Source organism: Quercus lobata, chromosome 3 (assembly GCF_001633185.2).
Source record: "Quercus lobata isolate SW786 chromosome 3, ValleyOak3.0 Primary Assembly, whole genome shotgun sequence".
In the NCBI taxonomy this organism is placed as follows: Eukaryota; Viridiplantae; Streptophyta; class Magnoliopsida; order Fagales; family Fagaceae; genus Quercus; species Quercus lobata.
In genome coordinates, this window is record NC_044906.1 from 4,725,162 (window position 1) to 4,746,315 (window position 21,154).

Here is a 21,154-nt window from a genome sequence, read left to right on the forward strand (position 1 = left end):
TCATGATCTGTGCATTTAATGACTCATAAAGTGGCTGAAGACTAAAAGCCAACCGTGTAATACAATTTTCAAATATGCATAAATATTGCCATTTGTTTTTGAATTTCCTTAAACCAAATAGTAAACACTTGTTTATATATGGTAACATAAAAATTATTGAAATTAATAATATAATCAATGGCTTTTTTAATATATATATAAAATATTATATAGACCGGATATCAAGTCTTTGCCAGCCTTTGTACGTTGAGAACAAGAAAGGAAAGAATCTTGATCTTTGCATTTAATGACTCATAAAGTGGCTGAAGACTAAAAGCTAACCGTGTAATACTATTTTCAAATATGCATAAATATTGCCATTTGTTTTTGACTTTCCTTAAACCAAATAGTAAACACTTTTTTATATATGGTAACATAAAAATTATTGAAATTAATAATATAATCAATGGCTTTCTTAATATATATATATATATATATATATATAATATTATATAGATTGGATATCAAGTCTTTGCCAGCCTTTGTACATTGAGAACAAGAAAGGGAAGAATCATGATCTATGCATTTAATGACTCATAAAGTGGCTAAAGACTAAAAGCCAACCGTGTAATACAATTTTCAAATATGCATAAATATTGCCATTTGTTTTTGACTTTGCTTAAACCAAATAGTAAACACTCGTTATATATGGTAACATAAAATAATTCAGCAATAGCTGTACATTTAATTGCTGAAATTCTTCCATATTTATTTCATATTCAATTAAAAACGTTTGAATACAAAACATTTAGAATGGAAAGTATATATTTGTAATAAAACCTAATAGCTAGCAATTGTGGTATTAATATCACGTTAATGTTCATAAATTTTTCTGATGAAAACCATTGACAAAAACTATTTAAATTTTGAATTATATTTGAATTTTCAAATTTAGCAATCAACGTATCTGACATTAGGGGATAATTGATACACATAAATGAGTATTAAATTAAATATAATGTTTTTTATAAAAATATCCAACATATATTATTATAAATAAGGTTAAATGAAATGTCAAAAAATGGATTTTTAAATTTTCTAACTTTATTTCTTATGTAATTTCTGCTACTATCAGAGAACATCTCTTTTTTAGTTATCATTAATATGGTTTCCATAGCTAGAGTTTGATTAGTTTTAAATTTAAATTTAGTACTATGATTGTATTTAATTGTTGATTTAATTTTTTAAGTGAATTTAACGGTTTATCTTACTACACTGTAAAGTTTTTAATGTTCCCTACACGATAATCTCTATTTTATTTTTTACTTCTCCTTATAACCTCTTTGTTTTCCAATCAAGGATTACTAATTGACGTTTGGTTATTTTTTTCTTTATGTACTCTTTATTACTTGGTATTGGTTTTTTTTATACCACCTCTCTCTCTCCATTGGCAACCTATCGTTTTCCAAAATTTGATGATGATTCTATGACATTAAATATGCATTATTAGTTTTTTATTTTATTTTTTAATTTAGTGTTTCTAACTTGATTTGTTTTGTATTTCATTCTTCCTTCGATACATTGGGTGTGAGAATGTGTGTTTCCTAGCATTACTCCACTTAATGTGGACAATTTTATTTATTTAATTATTGCAAAATATTATATTTTATTTTTTTCTTTATCTACTCTTTATTACTTGGTATTGGTTTTTTTTATACCACCTCTCTCTCTCTCCATTGGCAACCTATCGTTTTCCAAAATTTGATGATGATTCTATGACATTAAATATGCATTATTAGTTTTTTATTTTATTTTTTAATTTAGTGTTTCTAACTTGATTTGTTTTGCATTTCATTCTTCCTTCGATACATTGGGTGTGAGAATGTGTGTTTCCTAGCATTACTCCACTTAATGTGGACAATTTTATTTATTTAATTATTGCAAAATATTATATTATATTTTTTTCTTTATCTACTCTTTATTACTTGGTATTGGTTTTTTTTATACCACCTCTCTCTCTCCATTGGCAACCTATCGTTTTCCAAAATTTGATGATGATTCTATGACATTAAATATGCATTATTAGTTTTTTATTTTATTTTTTAATTTAGTGTTTCTAACTTGATTTGTTTTGCATTTCATTCTTCCTTCGATACATTGGGTGTGAGAATGTGTGTTTCCTAGCATTACTCCACTTAATGTGGACAATTTTATTTATTTAATTATTGCAAAATATTATATTTAAAAAATTTTTAAATAAAAATAGCGGAAATATAAATAATTTAATGATACATATGGGGATGTGGCTGAATTTAAATGTTAAATAAAATGATATGAGAAAAAAAAATACATAACAATAAACACTAACTTATCCAAATAATTCTATGTAATATAATAATAGCACATTCTTATATACTATTTTTAATTATTTATAATGCAATATGACAATATTTAACAATCAAAGTCATAAAAAAAAAAAAAAAAAAAAAAAAAAAAAAAAAAAAACCTTAAAACACAAAACTAAATCCCATCTACCAAAATAGAGTTCTAAAGAATACAAAACTTTATCAAGCTAAAATAAAGATGCAAGAAATATAAAAATAAAAATCCACCAAAAAATTGAGGGAGAAAGAGTGGGAAATAACTACTTTTTTGTGAGAGAAAATTATGTAAAGAATGGAAGAGTGAATGACAAATTTATACTAAGAGGATGATAATAAAAAGAAACCAAATAAAGGAAGATAAAAGGAAAGAGGAAGAGTGATATCAAGGTAGAATGTTTGGGGAGATGAAAAAGTAAAGAAAAGGAGAAAGATTGGAGAAAGTATAAATGTTAAAAAAAATGAGTATAATTTGATGAGCATAATTTTCTTTTATTTGAATTTAAGTAAAATATTACATTTTTTATTTTTTAAAACAAAAAGAGAGAGAAAATATAAATAATTTAATGATAGGGAGGATGTTGTTGAATTTCAATATTGAGTAAAATAGAAGAGAAGAAAAAAATAACAAAAATTAAAAGATATAACAATAAACACTAAATTATCCAAATTAATGTAATGGAATACTATTTTTTTATCTACTATCTTTAATTTTTTTATAATATAATCGGATATAATTTAACAATCAAAGAGCAAAATAATAATAATAATAACTTAAAACACAAAACTAAATCGTATCAACCTAAATTAGAGTTCTTAAAAACACAAAAATTTATCAACCTAAAGCAGAGATGCAATAAAAAAAAAATCCACCAAAACATTGAGAGAGAGAGAGAGAGAGAGAGAGAGAGAGAGAGAGAGAACTATGCAAAGAATGGAAAAAAGTGACAAATTTATAGTAAGAGCGAAGGGATAAGAAGAGACAAATAAAGGAAGAGGAAGGGAAAGATAAATAGCAATATTAAAGTAGAGGGTAGTGGGGAGATGAAAAAATAAGGGAAGAAGAAAGATTGAAGAAAGTGTAAATATTTAAAAAATAAGTTAATGTAAAAAAAATTACAGGAAAATTGGAAATAAAAAAGAAATATATATAGATGTTAAAACCGACAAAGATGAATATGTAAAGTCAATAATCTATTTATATTTTTTTTTGGTAAAAAAATAGGAATAAATAATAAATAATAATTATGTGGCGAATGACGTGGTGATGAGGTGGCGCAACAAGAGCTCAGTAGCAATAAATGCCACGCTTCAGCTTTTAGTAATATAGAGATATTGATGATTTGTTTGACCTCAATGACCAGTATGTTGCTTAAAAAGTCCCAAGATTTAATTTAGGTTTCACACGGAAACTTGCATGATATTGCAATAAAAAAAGCATCTATGGTTCTTGGAAAGTTCAGAGAGTCACACCAAAAGCAATGTAAAAAGCATCAATATGGGACTTTAAAGTTCAAAGAGTTGCTGGACACACCGAAAGCAAGCCACCTTTAAAGGCTCCTCTTGCTTGCATTCACCCTCTTCCTAATTTGTCTTTCACTTTCCCGAGTTATATTGCAATCCCTTCACAGCTTTCTTTCTCCTCCTTTCAGATCTTTACACCTGTTTGCTCATAAATCTTGATGGCTCTTGTGACCTGCAAAGGAGCCTCATCTTCTTCTTTCACCCACCAACCTAAGAAATTTGATGTCTTCTTGAGTTTTAGAGGTGAAGATACCCGTCTTGGTTTTGTAGGCCATTTGTATAATGCTTTGTGTCAACGGGGTATTAACACCTTTATTGATAATAACCTTCAAAGGGGAGAAGAAATTTCTGTAGGACTTCTCAAAGTCATTGAAAGTTCAAGGATTTCAATAATTGTATTCTCTGAAAACTATGCATCCTCCAAATGGTGCTTGGATGAACTTGCCAAGATTGTTGAGTGTAAGAAAAAAGACCAGTTAGTGCTACCGATTTTTTATAACATAGATCCATCAGAAGTTCGTAACCAAAAAGGAAAGTTTGGAGAAGCCCTATCTAAACATGAAGAAAAATTAAAGGATTACAAGGTGCAGAGCTGGAGGGAAGCTTTATTTGAAGCTGCAAATATATCTGGTTGGCATTACAAGCATAGGTATGTTTTTTTTTTTTGGTGGAGAAAAGCATGGGTGTGTATTTAATGACAACTATTGTACTTTTTATGAGTTTCACTGGTTTGTTATGATAACTAATTTTATTTTTATTGTTAAACAACAATTACCAAAAATTTATCAGTGTTAGTTTTTTGGCCAAATTATGAATATTTTTTGTTCTTCATATCCACTCCTATAGAAGGCTCTTTTTCTTTTTTTTTTTTTTTTTTTTTTTTTTTTTTTTTTTTTTTTTTTTTTTTTTTTTTTTTTTGTTGAGAAAACACTACTATAGAAGTTAGCTGGCAATGTAGAAATAGAAAAATATAAAAAATAAAATAAAAAATTACCTTACCAATTAAATAGGTGTTTCTCCCACATAATATTTATTTAAAAAACGTTTCCCGAAAATATCCTTAATAATTTAGTTTTAGTATTAAAAATGAGTTGTAAGTTGTAACAAGTTACAATTATCAGTAACTAGATTTTCATCGCAACTCACACTCAAAAAAAAGAAAACGATTTTCGTTGCAACTTTATGCTAAATGTATAGTTATCATAATCATAGCGAAACAATGGTTTTTTTTTTGTTGAGAGTCAAACAATGGTTGAACCCTCAAATTGGTAAACAATATGAAAATCCAGACGTTATGACAGAAACGTTAGTTTCACAACCAAAAAGCTGATTAAATCATGAAAATTGTTGGTTTTTTTTAAAAAGAAAAAAAAAATACTGAACCACATGGTTTTATTCAAATCGTTTGGTCTTTAATGTTAATTTTTTTGATCAAATTAATAACTATACTTTCCTTCAATTATGCACTTTTATTTATGGTCTTTTCAGTCTTTAGCTTTTAAACTTGAAATGAGTAGTCAAATGATCAATTCAAGTATCTTATTATTTAGTCATTATTTATATAAACATATATAAATTCAATATATGAACAATAATATCCTATTAATTTCAATCTATGTAATGCCTACATATTTATGTTTAAATTGAATGTAAGTTCATATTTTTATAGTTTATCTTCTTTATTTATTTATTTTTATTTGTTCATATCTAGAATAAATTTATCATTAGTACAATGGTTGAGTCAATCATCTAATGGTTGAACCAGTGAACTACCATACCACTCCTTGATGACTGAATGCTCAATATGTCATGACAACTATGTCTAGAACCTTAAAACTAATATATATATATATATATATAGCTAACATAATGATAGTTATAGATTTAAGAATTTGTACATGCCACTTACTTTATTTGATAATTATTCAAATTTAATGCACAAGCCGAACATCATAAATTTAGTACATTTTCATATTTCTATTTTCTTTTTTAAATTGCGTGTGTGTGTATATATATGATAGAAATCTAAATCGTATATTGTTTTCATGTTCTGTGAATGATAGTTGCAGCGAGTTTGAATTTATTCAAGGAATTGTTGAAGAGATCTCAAATTTTAAATTAAATCGCACTCCATTATTTGTCGCACGATACCCAGTTGGAATAAATTATCGTGTAAAGACCATACTTTCAGATATTGAGTCAAATGATGGTCATATAATAGGTATCAATGGCCCTGGTGGAATAGGTAAGACAACAATTGCAAAAGCCATTTTTAATAGAATTTGTGATCATTTTGATGGATTTTGTTATCTAGAAAATTTAAGAGAAAGATCGGGGACAAATGCTGGTGTAATCGAACTACAAGAGACACTTCTTCTTGAGATCTTAAGAGATAGAAATTTAAAGGTGGGAAACAAATCTAGAGGAGTGAATATGATAAAGGAAAGACTTTCATTTATGAGGATCCTTTTAGTTCTTGATGATGTTGATAAATGGATCCAAATAGAAAATTTGCTTGGAAGATGTGATTGGTTTGCTTTTGGAAGCAAAATCATTATAACAACAAGAGACAAACACTTATTAGCTACTCTTGGAAAATGTTGTTCAACCTACGAGGTTAAGGGATTAGATCAAGATGAAGCTCTGGAACTCCTTAGTATGCATGCCTTCCAAAGCAACAAACCTAAAGAAGATTATTTGGAACTTGCAAATAGAGTTATACAATATGCCAGGGGACTTCCGCTAGCTCTAGTAATAATGGGTGCTGATTTGAATGGAAGAACTAAACCTCAGTGGAGAAGTGCAATAGATAAGTATGAAAGAATTCCTAATGAAGAAATTCAAAAAATTCTCGAAATAAGCTATGAAGGATTGGATGAAACTGAAAAAGATATTTTCCTTGATATCGCATGCTTCTTTAAGGGATTTTTTAAGGAGTATGTCATGGATATATTGAATGCTTGCGATTTACATCCAATTTATGGAATTCAAAAACTTTTCGATAAGTGCCTAATAACTGTTGATCAATATGATAGATTGTTGATGCATGACTTGCTCCAACAAATGGGTAGGGACATTATTCGACGGGAATCACCACGAATGCCTGGAGAGCGTAGTAGGCTATGGTGTTATGAGGATGTTCATAAAGTACTAACACAAAATATGGTATGCATTATATTGGTTCATTTTCTACCTTTTTCAAATGGCAAATGTAGTGATTATTTTCCATTTAAATGTTGAAGAAAATTTAAGTTTATTAGTTTATTTCTTGTTTAAATTTAACCGTCATTATACTTTTAGTGAATTTTATTGTATAGTGTGATTGACTTGATGCTTTGTCTAATTAGGGATCGGAAAACATTCGAGGAATAAGGATATGCTCACCTGAACCATCAAAGATGAAATTAGAACCTGAATGTCTTGAAAAGATGAAAAATCTCAAGTTTCTCATAGTTAGTAATGTGGCTATTTGTAGAGGTCTCAAATATCTTCCTAATGAATTAAGGGTTCTTGATTGGTTTGGATTTCCTCTATCTTCCTTACCATCCAATTTTGATCCTCAAAAACTCATTGCACTCAACATGCCAGAAAGTCGGGTTACATTGGACAAGCTTTTCAAGGTATAATCATTTTTATTTATTTATAAATTGTTATTACTTTATTAAATTATATTTTAATAACATTTGTTGGAGTTAAAAATTTTTATTTTTTTTTCTACAGAGGATACAATGTAAAAACTTGACATATATGAATTTCAATTCTAGTCAATACATTAGGGAATTACCCGACTTATTGAGTGCCACCCCAAATGTAAAGAAATTGGATCTCCGTAATTGTAGAAAATTAGTCAAGATCCATGACTCTATTGGATATCTTGATAAGCTTGAAAGTTGGGACCTCTGGGGTTGCGATGAACTTCAAATTCTTCCGAGTTGTATTGTGATGAAATCTCTTAAATATTTATATCTTCATAGTTGCGAAAGGGTTAAAAGGTTCCCCAATATTCCACAAGAAATGGAAAATTTAAAGTATTTAAGTGTGGGAAACACTGCCATTAGAGAGCTTCCTCCATCAATTGGGAATCTCACTGGACTTGAGCGATTAGAGATAGGTTCCAGTTTCTATTCGTGTCATCTTCCAAGTAGCATTTATAAATTGCAACAACTTCGCATACTCTTCCTTTATGGTAATGTCAAATTTCCAGAGGACGTGGGGATTGGTGGACAAGCAACAGCATGCAATTCTTATGGTGGCTTTTCAAAATATTGTTTTCCAAATTTGAATTTTCTAAAAAAGTTCACTTCTTGCTTCACCCACTCAGAGAAATGTTCATTATCAAGAAGCAAAGATTTGAACCTCCAAGAAAGCATTATCAGATTCAATAGATTAAATTGGCTTCTAATTCAAGATTCCAAGTGCCTTAAGAAAATTCCAAAGCTTCCAGAAACTACAAGACAAGTAGATGCAATAAACTGCATCTCGTTGAATTCAAAATCATTAAGAAAATTAATCCTTCAGGTACCCCTCTCTCTCTCTCTCTCTTAAAGTAATAATAGAAACAATTTTGGTTACCTTTGTAAATACATTTACTAGATTTGCTAAACTTCAATTTCTTAAAATTCCTAATTTCATGCAGTTTGGAAGAATTTTAGGGCTTTCACCAAATATGAAATGTTCAGTTGTGAAACACAAAATATTAATGGATTCGCATTCGCATTGCAATTTATCGAATCAGATTGATTGCCCTTCCCAAGTCTCCCTTTCCAAGCGCAATGCAATTTACGATGAATCCTTTCCCACTCTAGATGCGTATCTGTTTGATTTTGGGGAGAGATATGATATTAGAGTACCAGGAAAGAAGATTCCGAATTGGATCAATCATCAAAGCATTGAAAGTTCCATATCATTCTGGGTTGGACCTGAGTTTCCATCAATTGCTGTTTGTGTTGCTTTTCATCTAGTTCCATTGAAGGACAGTTATGCTAATAATGATAAGTATGGTTTCATTCGTGATGATATAATTGATTATGTTTGTGATATCCACATTTCTACCGATAGTCATAAGCAACATCATGTGGTTAGGCGGCATTTTTATGAATTGAAGTGTGATCATCTGTGGTTTTACGGTGAACCTCACTGCGAATCACAAAGGGATTTTGGAGACTTGATACAAGGTGATCGGAATCATGTTGAGATTTCATGTAAAATTGATCATTGGACAAGTAGAAACGGAAAATATGGTCCTGTGATTGCAAGGATGGGGGTGCATGTGGAATGCATATGTCCTTCTCAGAATTCCATAATCATCCAACACAATACTCAAAATGTTGATGACGGCATAGAGCTGCTCACACCTTTACTATCTCAAAATGGTTCACATACAGACTCAGACGCAGGAGACCCTTCAAGCTCCTCTAGTCCCTAATGACATCTGATTCAAGGCATCCAGTGGATATAGATAATGGGCTTGACTTATGTTTGGGTATTAACTCAGCAGATGGTAATGGGTTTGATTTAGGTTCTTCTTCAATAGCCAATCCCTTTATAAAAAGATGACTCCATTTTCAATCTATATCCACCATCAAAGAAACTGAGTCCGATGTGAAGAAATATGCCCAGGTATTATTTTTACATTGAAACTATTTTCCACTAGAAGACTTAATTCAAACAATGCACTGTGTATTATGAATATATATAAGAAAAATTCAGAAGTCGGAGTAGGAGTGGATCTCTGAGTTGAAATTTTAGAATTATATAGTCTGCTCATAAAGTCATTGCCCTGTTAAATTTGATACAATTTCAAAGTCATTTGAGGGTTAAGCATTTGGTAGAGCTAAGCATTTCATTAGGAGTGACTTAAAATCTTAGGAATAGATTTTGTTCACTTCAAAAAGGGGAAAATTGCGGTTTCTTATTTTATTTGAATAGTTTATGATTTTAATTGTCTTCAATGCGTAGGCTATACAATACCGAGTGGCCAAATCAGAGTGCTTTTTCATATAATCAATCAGCTGTAACATAATGTCAACCTCCTCTAGTCTCTCATGAAACTGGGCACCTCTATCTTTGCCAATTGATTCAAGGCTTCAATTAGATGTGACAAATGGGTCTGACTTGGGTTTGGGATCTGACTCAACTGTCGGAGATGGGTTTGATTTAGCTTCCTCTTCAATGGCCTATTCCTCTGTAAACTGTGATTCAGACTTCAATCCATATCCACAGTTGAAGAAAAAGATCCTCTTGATCAAATTCCTAGAAAACATGACAAGGTACCGTTACTAAATTGAAACTGTTTTCCTTTGCATCATTTTAGTTCGATTTCTTTTGCCTTGTTGAATGACAAAGTATGTCACCCACTTTAGTTGTATTGTTTGATTTGCATCTTTGGTAATCTTTATCACTTCTTGCTTTGTTTCATTAAATTAACACCCTCATTCATGAAGGGTACCAACCCCAATTTGAAAGGATATGGTAATGCAAATAAAAGAATAGAATTAATGAAAGGAAATTAGTAATTTGATCAATAAATATCATCGCATGGCTTGTAGCTTTGCAAGGTAAGAATATTTGGCGTTGGTAAGTTGTCACTCCTGGAAGTTGGCCTCTACTTGGGTATTTAAATAAATATGTAACTATGCTTCCACCAAGTGAGAAGTCTTATGCATGGGTCGGTGTTTTTATTACATTTTTTTTTAATACATTTTCTGCTTAAGACATTGCCTTAAGAATCATGGCTACCCTTCTTTTTATTCAAACACTGCAGACTTTGAACTAACATTTTGTTTTCTCGGCCTTTTTTTTCCTAGTTAGACAGTTTGTAAGGTTGAATTTATTCAACCATCGTATTGGCTTTATTCCGTGCCAAATTTGCTTGTAATTCAGCATTTAGTAACCCTGTATTTAGGTGGGTTTGATGTAAGGGTAGTGAGTGAGATAGAGTGAAGTTTGCTCAAGAGTGTGCAAGAAAACAGAGTCTCGCGGCTGGATCTCGCGGGTGACTCGCGGCTTCAAGCCGCCAGAAGCAACCTCACGTGCCAAGCATGCTGGAAGGTGAACAGTCTGCTAGCTGGAGCACTACAGGACAAAACAGGACAACTGGCCATACGGTTATCTCGCGACTGGATCTCGCGACTTAGTCAAGCCGCGAGGTCAAGCCGCGAGGTCAAGCCGCGAGCCACCCCTGTTTTGTAGAATTCTGACGTTTCACACTCCTCTCCACTCGAGTATAAATACCCCTATTACCCACGATTGAAAGAGAGCTTCCAGAGAGAATTTTGAGAGAGAAACCCTAAAGAAAAACCAGATATTTTCACCCACAATCTCTACCTTAGAATCTCTTCAAATTCCTCAACTCTCTTCCTCTCCATTGTCAAATCCTTGAGAGGCATTATACCAAACCAGGTTCTCACCATCATCATCATTGTGAGTCTGTTGTTTGGATTTCTGGGAAGCAGTTAGGAAGGAACCAATCTTCATTGGTTGATGCTACGGTCTAGTAGCGGAATCCGGAAAGTTAGAAAAGAAAAAGGTTCGGCGCAATCTCGTTGGAGCAAGAAGCTTGGAGGGCTTAGGTGCACTGGGTAGATTAGGCTTAGAGGGTCTATTGCTGTCCTTGTATCCCAACTATATTTTCTAGTGGATTGATTACCGCTTGGAGGGCGGCGGAGAGGTTTTTCGCCGAGGACTTCGGTTTCCTCTTCGATAACACATCGCGTGTTGTCTTTGTGTTTGCATCTTCTTTCCTCTATCTTTGCCTTTAAATTATCTGCTGTGGATTTTATTTTGTTATGGCTTAGATAGTATTTAATCAATTTCGTATGATAGCATATGTTAAGTTTCCGCACACTAGTTGTTTGACATATTGCTTGAATTGATTAAGTTGTTATTTGGGGGTCTAAACGTTCAAAGGTGTTTTTACACGTTTTTGAACTTTCAATTGGTATCAGAGCAGGTACACTTGTTGTGGTTTTATTACCTAAGTGTGATCCTAGACCCCTGTGTTGTGGCTGATTGTTTTGGTTTATACCATGCTGAATTGTAGCTTAAGTGTTTGTGAAAATGACTCTATGCATATGTCTGAAAGGTGTCTTACTGATGATCTTGTAGAACTGTTAAAAACTAAGAAACATGCTAGAGTATTTGTTCACATGCTGGAATTTCTTGAAAGTCAGAATCATGTCTTACATAGTAGCATATCTGAATCTAAATCATTGATTAAGAAATATAAAAGAAAGAATAGAACGTTGTGTGAGATGATTGAGAATCTGAAAAAGGAATATCAATATGAAAGAAGCATGAAAACTGATGATGAGTTTGTGTATGAAGGTCAAGAATGTCTGTCACATGTGAACCTATTTGTGCATACCTCATTGAAGGTGTTCAATGCATGTTTGTGGTATCTTGACAGTGGGTGCTCTCGCCATATGACAGGGGATAAGTCTCTGTTTAAGACACTCAAAGAAAAGATTGGTGATTATGTGACCTTCGGTGATGGAAGTCATGCTCAAGTCCTAGGCAAAGGAACCATTGAGATACCTGGTTTGTCGCTGTTGAAAGATGTGCTGTACATAAAAGGGCTGAAGGCGAATTTGCTGAGTATCACTCAAATTTGTGATGATGATTTTCTGGTACAATTCTCTAAGAAGGGATGTTTGATCATCAATGAAGAGGGGATTCAGGTTTTGGAAGGAAATCGGACTACTGATAACTGTTATGGAATTGTTCCCACGGCACCCATATCGTGTAGAAGTGCTCGTGTGGATACGTTGGAGTTGTGGCATCACAGATTTGGGCATGCCAACTTCAAACAAGTAGCGAAAGTTTCAAAACTTGAAGCAGTCGAGGGACTTCCTAAATTTGGAAAAGTGAAGAAGACCGTTTGTGGTGCATGTCAAATGGGGAAGCAAACTAAGGCAAGTCATCACAAGGTGAATGTGATAGCCACCTCTCGGTGCTTGGAGTTACTTCATGTTGATCTTATGGGGCCTACCAGAACAGAAAGCCTAGGGGGTAAGAGATACATTATGGTTGTTGTGGACGACTACTCAAGATACACTTGGGTTGATTTCCTTAGAGAAAAATCAGAGGCTTGTGAGAGGTTGGAGATTCTGTGCAAGAAACTACAAAATGAAAAAGGGGTTCCGATAGCCAAAGTTAGAAGTGATCATGGGAGGGAATTTGAGAATGCAAGATTCGAGTCCTTCTGTGAAAAGAATGGAATTAAAAGAATTTTCAGCTCCCAAAACTCCACAACAAAATGGAGTGGTAGAAAGAAAAAATCGTGTGATTCAAGAGATGGCAAGAGTCATGTTGCTTAACAAGCAAATACCTCAAAACTTTTGGGGAGAAGCTGTCAACACCTCGTGTCACATTGGCAATAGGATTTTCTTTCGAGTTGGTACAAAGAAGACTGCCTATGAGATATGGAATGGGAAGAAGCCAAAAGTGAAGTATTTCCGGGTGTTTGGAAGTAAATGCTATATCTTAAATGATCGAGAGAATCTTGGGAAGTTTGATGCGAGAAGTGATGAGGGTTTTTTTCTTGGCTACTCTACTACAAGTCGAGCGTATAAAGTGTTTAACAAGAGAACAAAGACTGTGATGGAGTCCATAAATGTCAAGATTGATGATGCCTTACCTAAGGTGGAAATGATTGATGATGTAGAAGGGCCGAGCACCAAAGAGGCAGATGTTGAGGTAGAAGCTTTGGATATAGAAGGTGAAGAATCTATACCAGAAGTAGAATCGACTCCAATCAACCAAAGAATGGAAACGAGATCGATGTCTAGAACCTCAAGCCCTCTTACTCCTCCGGAAGTCCATCCTCCTATCTCTCGTAGTGATGAAGTTTCCACTTCAAAAAGGCCATCTTCAAGAGTTATCAAGAATCATCCGGAAAGTAATATCATTGGATCTCTTGATGACGGTCTTCGCCTCAGGAAAGGAAACGTTCTGCTAGCCAATCATGTGACATATCACTGTTATCTTGCACAATTTGAACCAAAAAGGGTTGAAGAGGCTCTTCAAGATGAGAATTGCGTTGAGTCAATGCATGAAGAGCTGAATCAGTTTGTAAGGAATGATGTGTGGGAACTTGCTCCACGGCCCGAGAACACTCATGTTATAGGCACAAAATGGATTTTTAAAAACAAAACTGATGAAGACGGAGAAATAATTCGAAACAAATCTCGGTTAGTAGCCCAAGGATACACTCAAGTTGAAGGAGTGGATTTTGATGAATCTTTTGCTCCGGTGGCAAGACTCGAATCCATTCGCATCCTCATGTCCATTGCGTGCACCTTGAATTTCAAACTTTATCAAATGGATGTAAAGTGCACGTTTCTGAATGGATATCTAAATGAAGAAGTATTTGTCGAGCAACCAAAAGGATTTGAAGATCCTCATTTTCCAGATCATGTACTAAGATTGAAGAAAGCCCTTTATGGCTTAAAACAAGCGCCTAGAGCCTGGTACGATCGTCTTACACATTATCTTCTAGACAGAGGTTTCAAGAGAGGGTATGCAGATCGAACTCTGTTTGTCAAAAATGATGAAGGTTATCTCCTTGTGGCACAAGTCTATGTTGATGACATAGTGTTTGGGGCAACCATCGAAGATCGTGCTACTGATTTTTCTGAAGAGATGAAGAAGGAGTTTGAGATGAGTATGGTAGGGGAGCTCACATTTTTCTTGGGTCTTCAAGTCAAACAACAGAAGGAGGGTATTTTTGTATCTCAAGAAAAGTATGCCAGAAACATCGTCAAGAAGTTTGGACTAGAATCCAAAAAACATGCCTCCACCCCCATGAGCTCTTCCACTAAACTGAATGTGGATTCGTCGGGAGTTGAAGTAAGTCCTACATTGTATAGGAGCATCATAGGAAGTTTGCTCTACCTTACAGCCAGCAGACCGGACATTGCTTTCAGTGTGGGCGTTTGTGCCAGGTACCAAGCTAATCCGAAGGAATCTCATTTGACTGCTGCTAAGAGAATCATTCGATATGTGAATGGTACTGCAAACTATGGTCTGTGGTATTCAAAAGACTCAAATGATTGTCTTGCTGGGTATTCAGATGCTGATTGGGCTGGCAGTGTAGACGATCGGAAAAGCACTTCAGGCGGCTGTTTTTATCTTGGTAACAACCTTGTCTCGTGGATGAGCAAGAAGCAGAATTCAGTGTCTCTATCTACTGCAGAAGCAGAATACATCGCTGCTGGAAGTTGCTGCACTCAGCTTCTTTGGATGAAGAAATTACTTCATGACTATGGAATTCCTCAAGAAACGATGTGTGTCTTCTGTGACAACACCAGTGCCATCAATCTTTCCAAGAATCCTGTCCAGCATTCAAAGTCTAAACACATAGAGATACGCTATCATTTCATTCGGGATTTGGTAGAGGAAAGAGTTGTGTGTCTTGAGTTCATACACACCGACAATCAAAAGGCGGACATCTTCACCAAGCCTCTCGATGGTCCACGGTTTGAATCACTCCGTAAGACCATTGGTGTCGGTACAATTCCTTGATCCTCTTGTGTGTTGTGTGCTTCACATATTTATAATTTGATATGTTTTGCTTGTGATGTGGCACACACTTCTTTGTTAGCCTTTTGTGCAACATGTTTATTGTTTGTTTGTCCTTCTGATTAATTCTGTTGGTTCCTTTCTTTGATTGTTAAATCATTTTTCTTAGTTTATTGTGTCAAAAATCCAAAAACCACATAAAAATTAGAAAATCAAAAAGCTTGATTGACTTTGTTGAGCTTTTGTCTCAAAACTTGTTTTGCCTTGTACCTTTGTGCTAATGGCTTTGTGCATTTTCGAACATTACTTGTTTTCATGCACATATATCTCGGTGGGAAAAATCTTGAAATCTTCGTGATTGTTGTAAATAGATCTTCAAACTTGTCATGAATGATTAGTGAATGGTTTTGTTGATCTTGAGACTTGCATAGACTTGTGTCTATATATCTTCCCACTCTTTATTTTTGTTTTGTTAAAAAGAGCTCACCAAATGTAAATCTCCAAATGAAAAGAGATATTGAGCTGCAAAAGCCTGTCGCACATTCTAGTATTTGACTAGGAAAAAGGGTAAGCGACCTTATATTGAAATGAATGTTTATTCAAAAAGCCAAAGGCTTATTCCTTAAAGTGAAATATCATATATCACTCTCACAATGAGAGGTGATTGTCTCAAAAAGATCAAAAAGATCAATTGTTTTGATTGAAAGTGGAGTCAAATGTAAAGCTCCAAATCCTGTTCTCAAGTTTATGTGGGAGGTCATATATACATATTTCTATAATTGAGATGGGTCACATGATCTAGTGCTAATTGTGTATGCCTTGGTTGAATTGATCATTGAAGCTTCACATTAGACGAAGGACTATCTCATTGTTGATATCCACACACAACACACAAGTTTATGTTCAATAAATGCCATATTCATTTGTGTGATTGTACTTGATGAAATGTGTTTTCACATGCTCAATCTTTGTTAATTCAAGCACAAAAAGATTTTTGAGTGTTTTAGGTGATTTTGGAAAGTATTTTGTTGGAAAAATCTGAATCTTTCAAAATTCCAGTTTTGCCCTGTTTTGGCGGCTCAGTCGCGGGTATGTCAAGTCGCGAGCCTCAGTCGCATCTTCGCTGGTCATTTTTGGCGACTTGTTCGCGAGTGGAAGGTCCAGTCGCGAGGTTCACTCAGAGATTTTCGCGGCTCAGCTCGCGACTTACTCGCGGGTAGACCTTCCAGTCGCGAAAAACACTTAGAAAATTTTTCAAATTTTCGTCCTAGGGTGTTTTGGCGGCTCGATCTGGCGGCTTTATGGCGACTAGTCTCAGTCGCGAAAATCGCGTGTTTTAGACATACAGGGGCAGTTTTTAAAATGTTTTTCCCTCGATCTTTTTGTGACTGTTCATTGTCTTTCTCATTTGTTCTTGTCCATTCACACCGTGCCTCCATTTTCGATCTCCATTGTTTGACTCTTTTCAGCTCAAAATCGTCGACTAACAGGTATGGTTTTTCTGTCTTGCACTCTATTTTTCCTGTTGTTATGGTTTTCCCTCTGGATCTTTCACTATTGATTGTGTTTTTGTGATGGGTTTTAGCTCAACTATCTCTCTTTGTCCATGCTTAGCTTATGGAAACTTGTGTTTCCGTTTTTGAGCTAGTTTATTTTGGATGGTTTTTGTGTTCTTCATCATGTGCTTAGCTAGGGTTTGCTCATTTGTCTCTGATCTGCTGTTGATGTCGTGTTTCACTATGATCCTGTGTGGTTTCCTGTTGATGTGTTGTTGAATGTGGGTCCTTTTTCAGCTGATTCTGTGCTTCTTTTTGCTCTTCATCTACAGTGTAGTTCAATTTGGGCCTTTTGTGTCCCTCATTGATTTTGTCTGACCATTATCATCCAGCTATTAGGGTTTCTTCAGTGTCCCTAAATTTCCACTAACCCTCTGCTAATAAACCTTGTTGGATTGTGTTCTGTCGTTTCCCTTGTTCATATTGCAGACTGGTCATGTCCCCATTTAAGAAAGCTGCTGTAAAAGGAGGTAGTTCCAAAGGGAAGGAACCAGTAATTGATGTTGATGATTTCCCATCTCAACCAAAAGGGACTCGCTCTTCATCAAAGAGATTCGATCCCAACAAGTTCAGATCATATGCAGCCTATCAGTCTTATGAGAATTTCTTTCTTCATGCCAAACCATTACTAGAGAGAGCTTTGGATCAACCCTCACTTCATGACACTGATATTCCAAAATGGTTTGCTCACAAGGATTGGAATTACCTTCTCTCTGATCCGGGTGACGCGTATGAAGAGTTGGTAAAAGAATTTTATGCTAATGCAATTGTGGAAGGAGATGAACTTAAGTGCTGGGTTCGGAAGAAGAGCTTTTCTGGCTCTCCTGCATATCTGGCTGAAATTCTTCACATCAACAGACCCATTTTCCGACATTCACCGGTCTACGATGATCTCTGTCTTGATGAGGAGCTTCTCAAGGAAAGTCTTGGTCAAGACTTGGAGTTCTCGCCAAATGGCAAATCCATCAGTGTTTCCTCTCTTTCTCCAAAACTGAGAGTGCTTACAATTGTAATGTTTCACAATTTGTACCCTTTATCCAGCACTGGGTATATGAACCTCGGACGGGCTTTGTTTCTTCATGATCTAATCTCTGATGTGGAAATAGACATTTGTGCTCATATCTTTCATGTACTGCGCAAAACGGTTCTTCGAACTGAGTCTCGGATATGCGTTCCTTTCTGCAGTCTCATTTCACGGATCTTGAAGCTCAAGGGTATCTATCCAATGGCTGATGAATCTCCTATGTCCAAACCAAGTCCAATCAACATGCGTACATTCAATGCGAGCATTGGCCATAGTCGGAAGAGAGCCAAACCAGAAACTTCTGCATCTCACAGTGATTCTCAGTTTAGCACTCTCTCCCTAGATGGGAAACTTGAACGTATTGTATCCTCTGTCCACGAGTTGAATACAAAGATGTCTGGGCTCACAGCTTCTCTACACCATCAAAGCACTCGGTGGGATATGAAGTTTGCTTCTCTTCAGACTCAATTGGATCAAATTCAGAGAAAGCTGGAAGAGGATGACTAGCCTATTCCATGACAAAAAGGGGGAGAAATAGGCATGATCAGAGGGGGAGTGTCTTTATCTAAGGGGGAGTGTCTTTACATTCTTCTTCTCTTTAAGTTGATATTATGTTTTGTAAACTTTTTTTTTTTTTTTTCAGGATGTTTGTGTTTTGTACCCATGTGCTTATGTAAGCTTTTAGAGTTTATGTCTTTTGCATAGTTTGTAGGCTTTATGGTATGTACCTTGCTTAATGCAGCCTTTATGCTATGTTGAAATCAGTACTTTAATCTAAATGTTATGCATTTTGGTTTATGTACTGTCACTCTTGTGCCCTTGTAGGATTGTTCCTAGATGCATATGACTTGTGTGATATGCATTGGTTGAGTGTTGTGCATACAAGTGTCTTGCCTTGTGCTTGTTAACTTGTATGTCCTTGTGTTCATTCCAAGTGTGAATGAGCACTGTGATCACTACCTTGTGGTGTTCACTTGGTTGATCAAGCCATGGTTTGTTTCATAACTCCATCTTTGCTTGATCAAATATTGCCTGTTTCATATGCTTTTATTAATTTTCTGCTTACAATGATCATGGCTGTATTGTTGTGTTTCAGGATATTATGTTCATATGCATTCAAGTTGCTTCACACGCCTTCGTAGAGTTAGGTGTGAGTGAGTTTGTTTCAACTTTCCCAACCACATGTTAAGTCTAAAGTCATGTTTAGGGTTTTGTCAACGGAATAGCCAAAGGGGGAGATTGTAAGGTTGAATTTATTCAACCATCGTATTGGCTTTATTCCGTGCCAAATTTGCTTGTAATTCAGCATTTAGTAACCCTGTATTTAGGTGGGTTTGATGTAAGGGTAGTGAGTGAGATAGAGTGAAGTTTGCTCAAGAGTGTGCAAGAAAACAGAGTCTCGCGGTTGGGTCTCGCGGGTGACTCGCGGCTTCAAGCCGCCAGAAGCAACCTCACGTGCCAAGCATGCTGGAAGGTGAACAGTCTGCTAGCTGGAGCACTACAGGACAAAACAGGACAACTGGCCATACGGTTATCTCGCGACTGGATCTCGCGACTTAGTCAAGCCGCGAGGTCAAGCCGCGAGCCACCCCTGTTTTGTAGAATTCTGACGTTTCACATTCCTCTCCACTCGAGTATAAATACCCCTATTACCCACGATTGAAAGAGAGCTTCCAGAGAGAATTTTGAGAGAGAAACCCTAAAGAAAAACTAGATTGTTTCACCCACAATCTCTACCTTAGAATCTCTTCAAATTCCTCAACTCTCTTCCTCTCCATTGTCAAATCCTTGAGAGGCATTATACCAAACCAGGTTCTCACCATCATCATCATTGTGAGTCTGTTGTTTGGATTTCTGGGAAGCAGTTAGGAAGGAACCAATCTTCATTGGTTGATGCTACGGTCTAGTAGCGGAATCCGGAAAGTTAGAAAAGAAAAAGGTTCGGCGCAATCTCGTTGGAGCAAGAAGCTTGGAGGGCTTAGGTGCACTGGGTAGATTAGGCTTAGAGGGTCTATTGCTGTCCTTGTATCCCAACTATATTTTCTAGTGGATTGATTACCGCTTGGAGGGCGGCGGAGAGGTTTTTCGCCGAGGACTTCGGTTTCCTCTTCGATAACACATCGCGTGTTGTCTTTGTGTTTGCATCTTCTTTCCTCTATCTTTGCCTTTAAATTATCTGCTGTGGATTTTATTTTGTTATGGCTTAGATAGTATTTAATCAATTTCGTATGATAGCATATGTTAAGTTTCCGCACACTAGTTGTTTGACATATTGCTTGAATTGATTAAGTTGTTATTTGGGGGTCTAAACGTTCAAAGGTGTTTTTACACGTTTTTGAACTTTCACAGTTTTTTAGTATGAATAAAATGGTGCTTAAAGTTTCCTGCATTACGTTAAGATGTAGTTGCATCTTCTTCTTGTTGAATTTGAAAATAAATCTAGTTTTTTCATACTAGCAATGTGGATTGCTCTTTTTCTTTTTCCCTAGACTAGATTGCTATTCATTCTCATTCAATATTAGGCTGTACAACATCTTAATTAAAGGACGATATTTTTTATATGTGAATGACCTTTGATTATCAATGCCCAGATTGAGTGACATCTATGTTTGAATGAAGTTATTTGTGGGTTTTGTGTAGTTATTCTTTTCATGGTGTTTTTACAGCATCTAGAAACTGTCAGATTTTTATTCAGTTAAGGAAAGGCTTACCATGAAAAGAAAAAGAGATGAGATGATTAGTAGATTAGTGGATCAATAGAGGTAAGTAGAATATTGTTGTTCTCTGAGCATTCAGGTGGAACTAAGTATGAAAGATGTTGGTATAATATTTCCTTTGTTAGTTAACTGATGGAATTTACACAAAGATATATTGTTTTTTTATTAAGACTTTACAAAATGATTTGTAATTGTATTTGAAGTTTTAGATGTCAAAGAACAAATGGTTTTTTTTTTTCGGTAGTGGAGAGAAAACAGTAAAGAGAGAGGAGAGAGACAGCAGTTCAAAGGTCTTGAAAAGTCATTAACTAATTTGAGTCTATTGGTGTGTTTTTATACCATGCCATTCATTGCGTGAATATGGTGGGGGTACCAAATGCAGGCCCCTAATCACATACTTGGGCGGAAGTCTCTTGCCCATTGGATTTGATTATCATGTTGTCATTTCCATCA

The 21,154-nt window shown here is 35.0% G+C and overlaps 1 protein-coding gene across 1 annotated transcript in view; it reads left to right on the plus strand.

Annotated features, from left to right (window-relative positions):
- The first annotated feature begins 3,753 nt into the window (after positions 1-3,753).
- The window catches only part of LOC115980154 (TMV resistance protein N-like), a 103,213-nt gene continuing 85,812 nt past the window's right edge, over positions 3,754-21,154 (plus strand). The window contains exon 1 of the mRNA XM_031102434.1: positions 3,754-4,533. Coding sequence (XP_030958294.1) covers positions 4,043-4,533 — 491 coding nt within the window. The 5' untranslated portion in view covers positions 3,754-4,042. The remainder of the gene's footprint in view (positions 4,534-21,154) is intronic.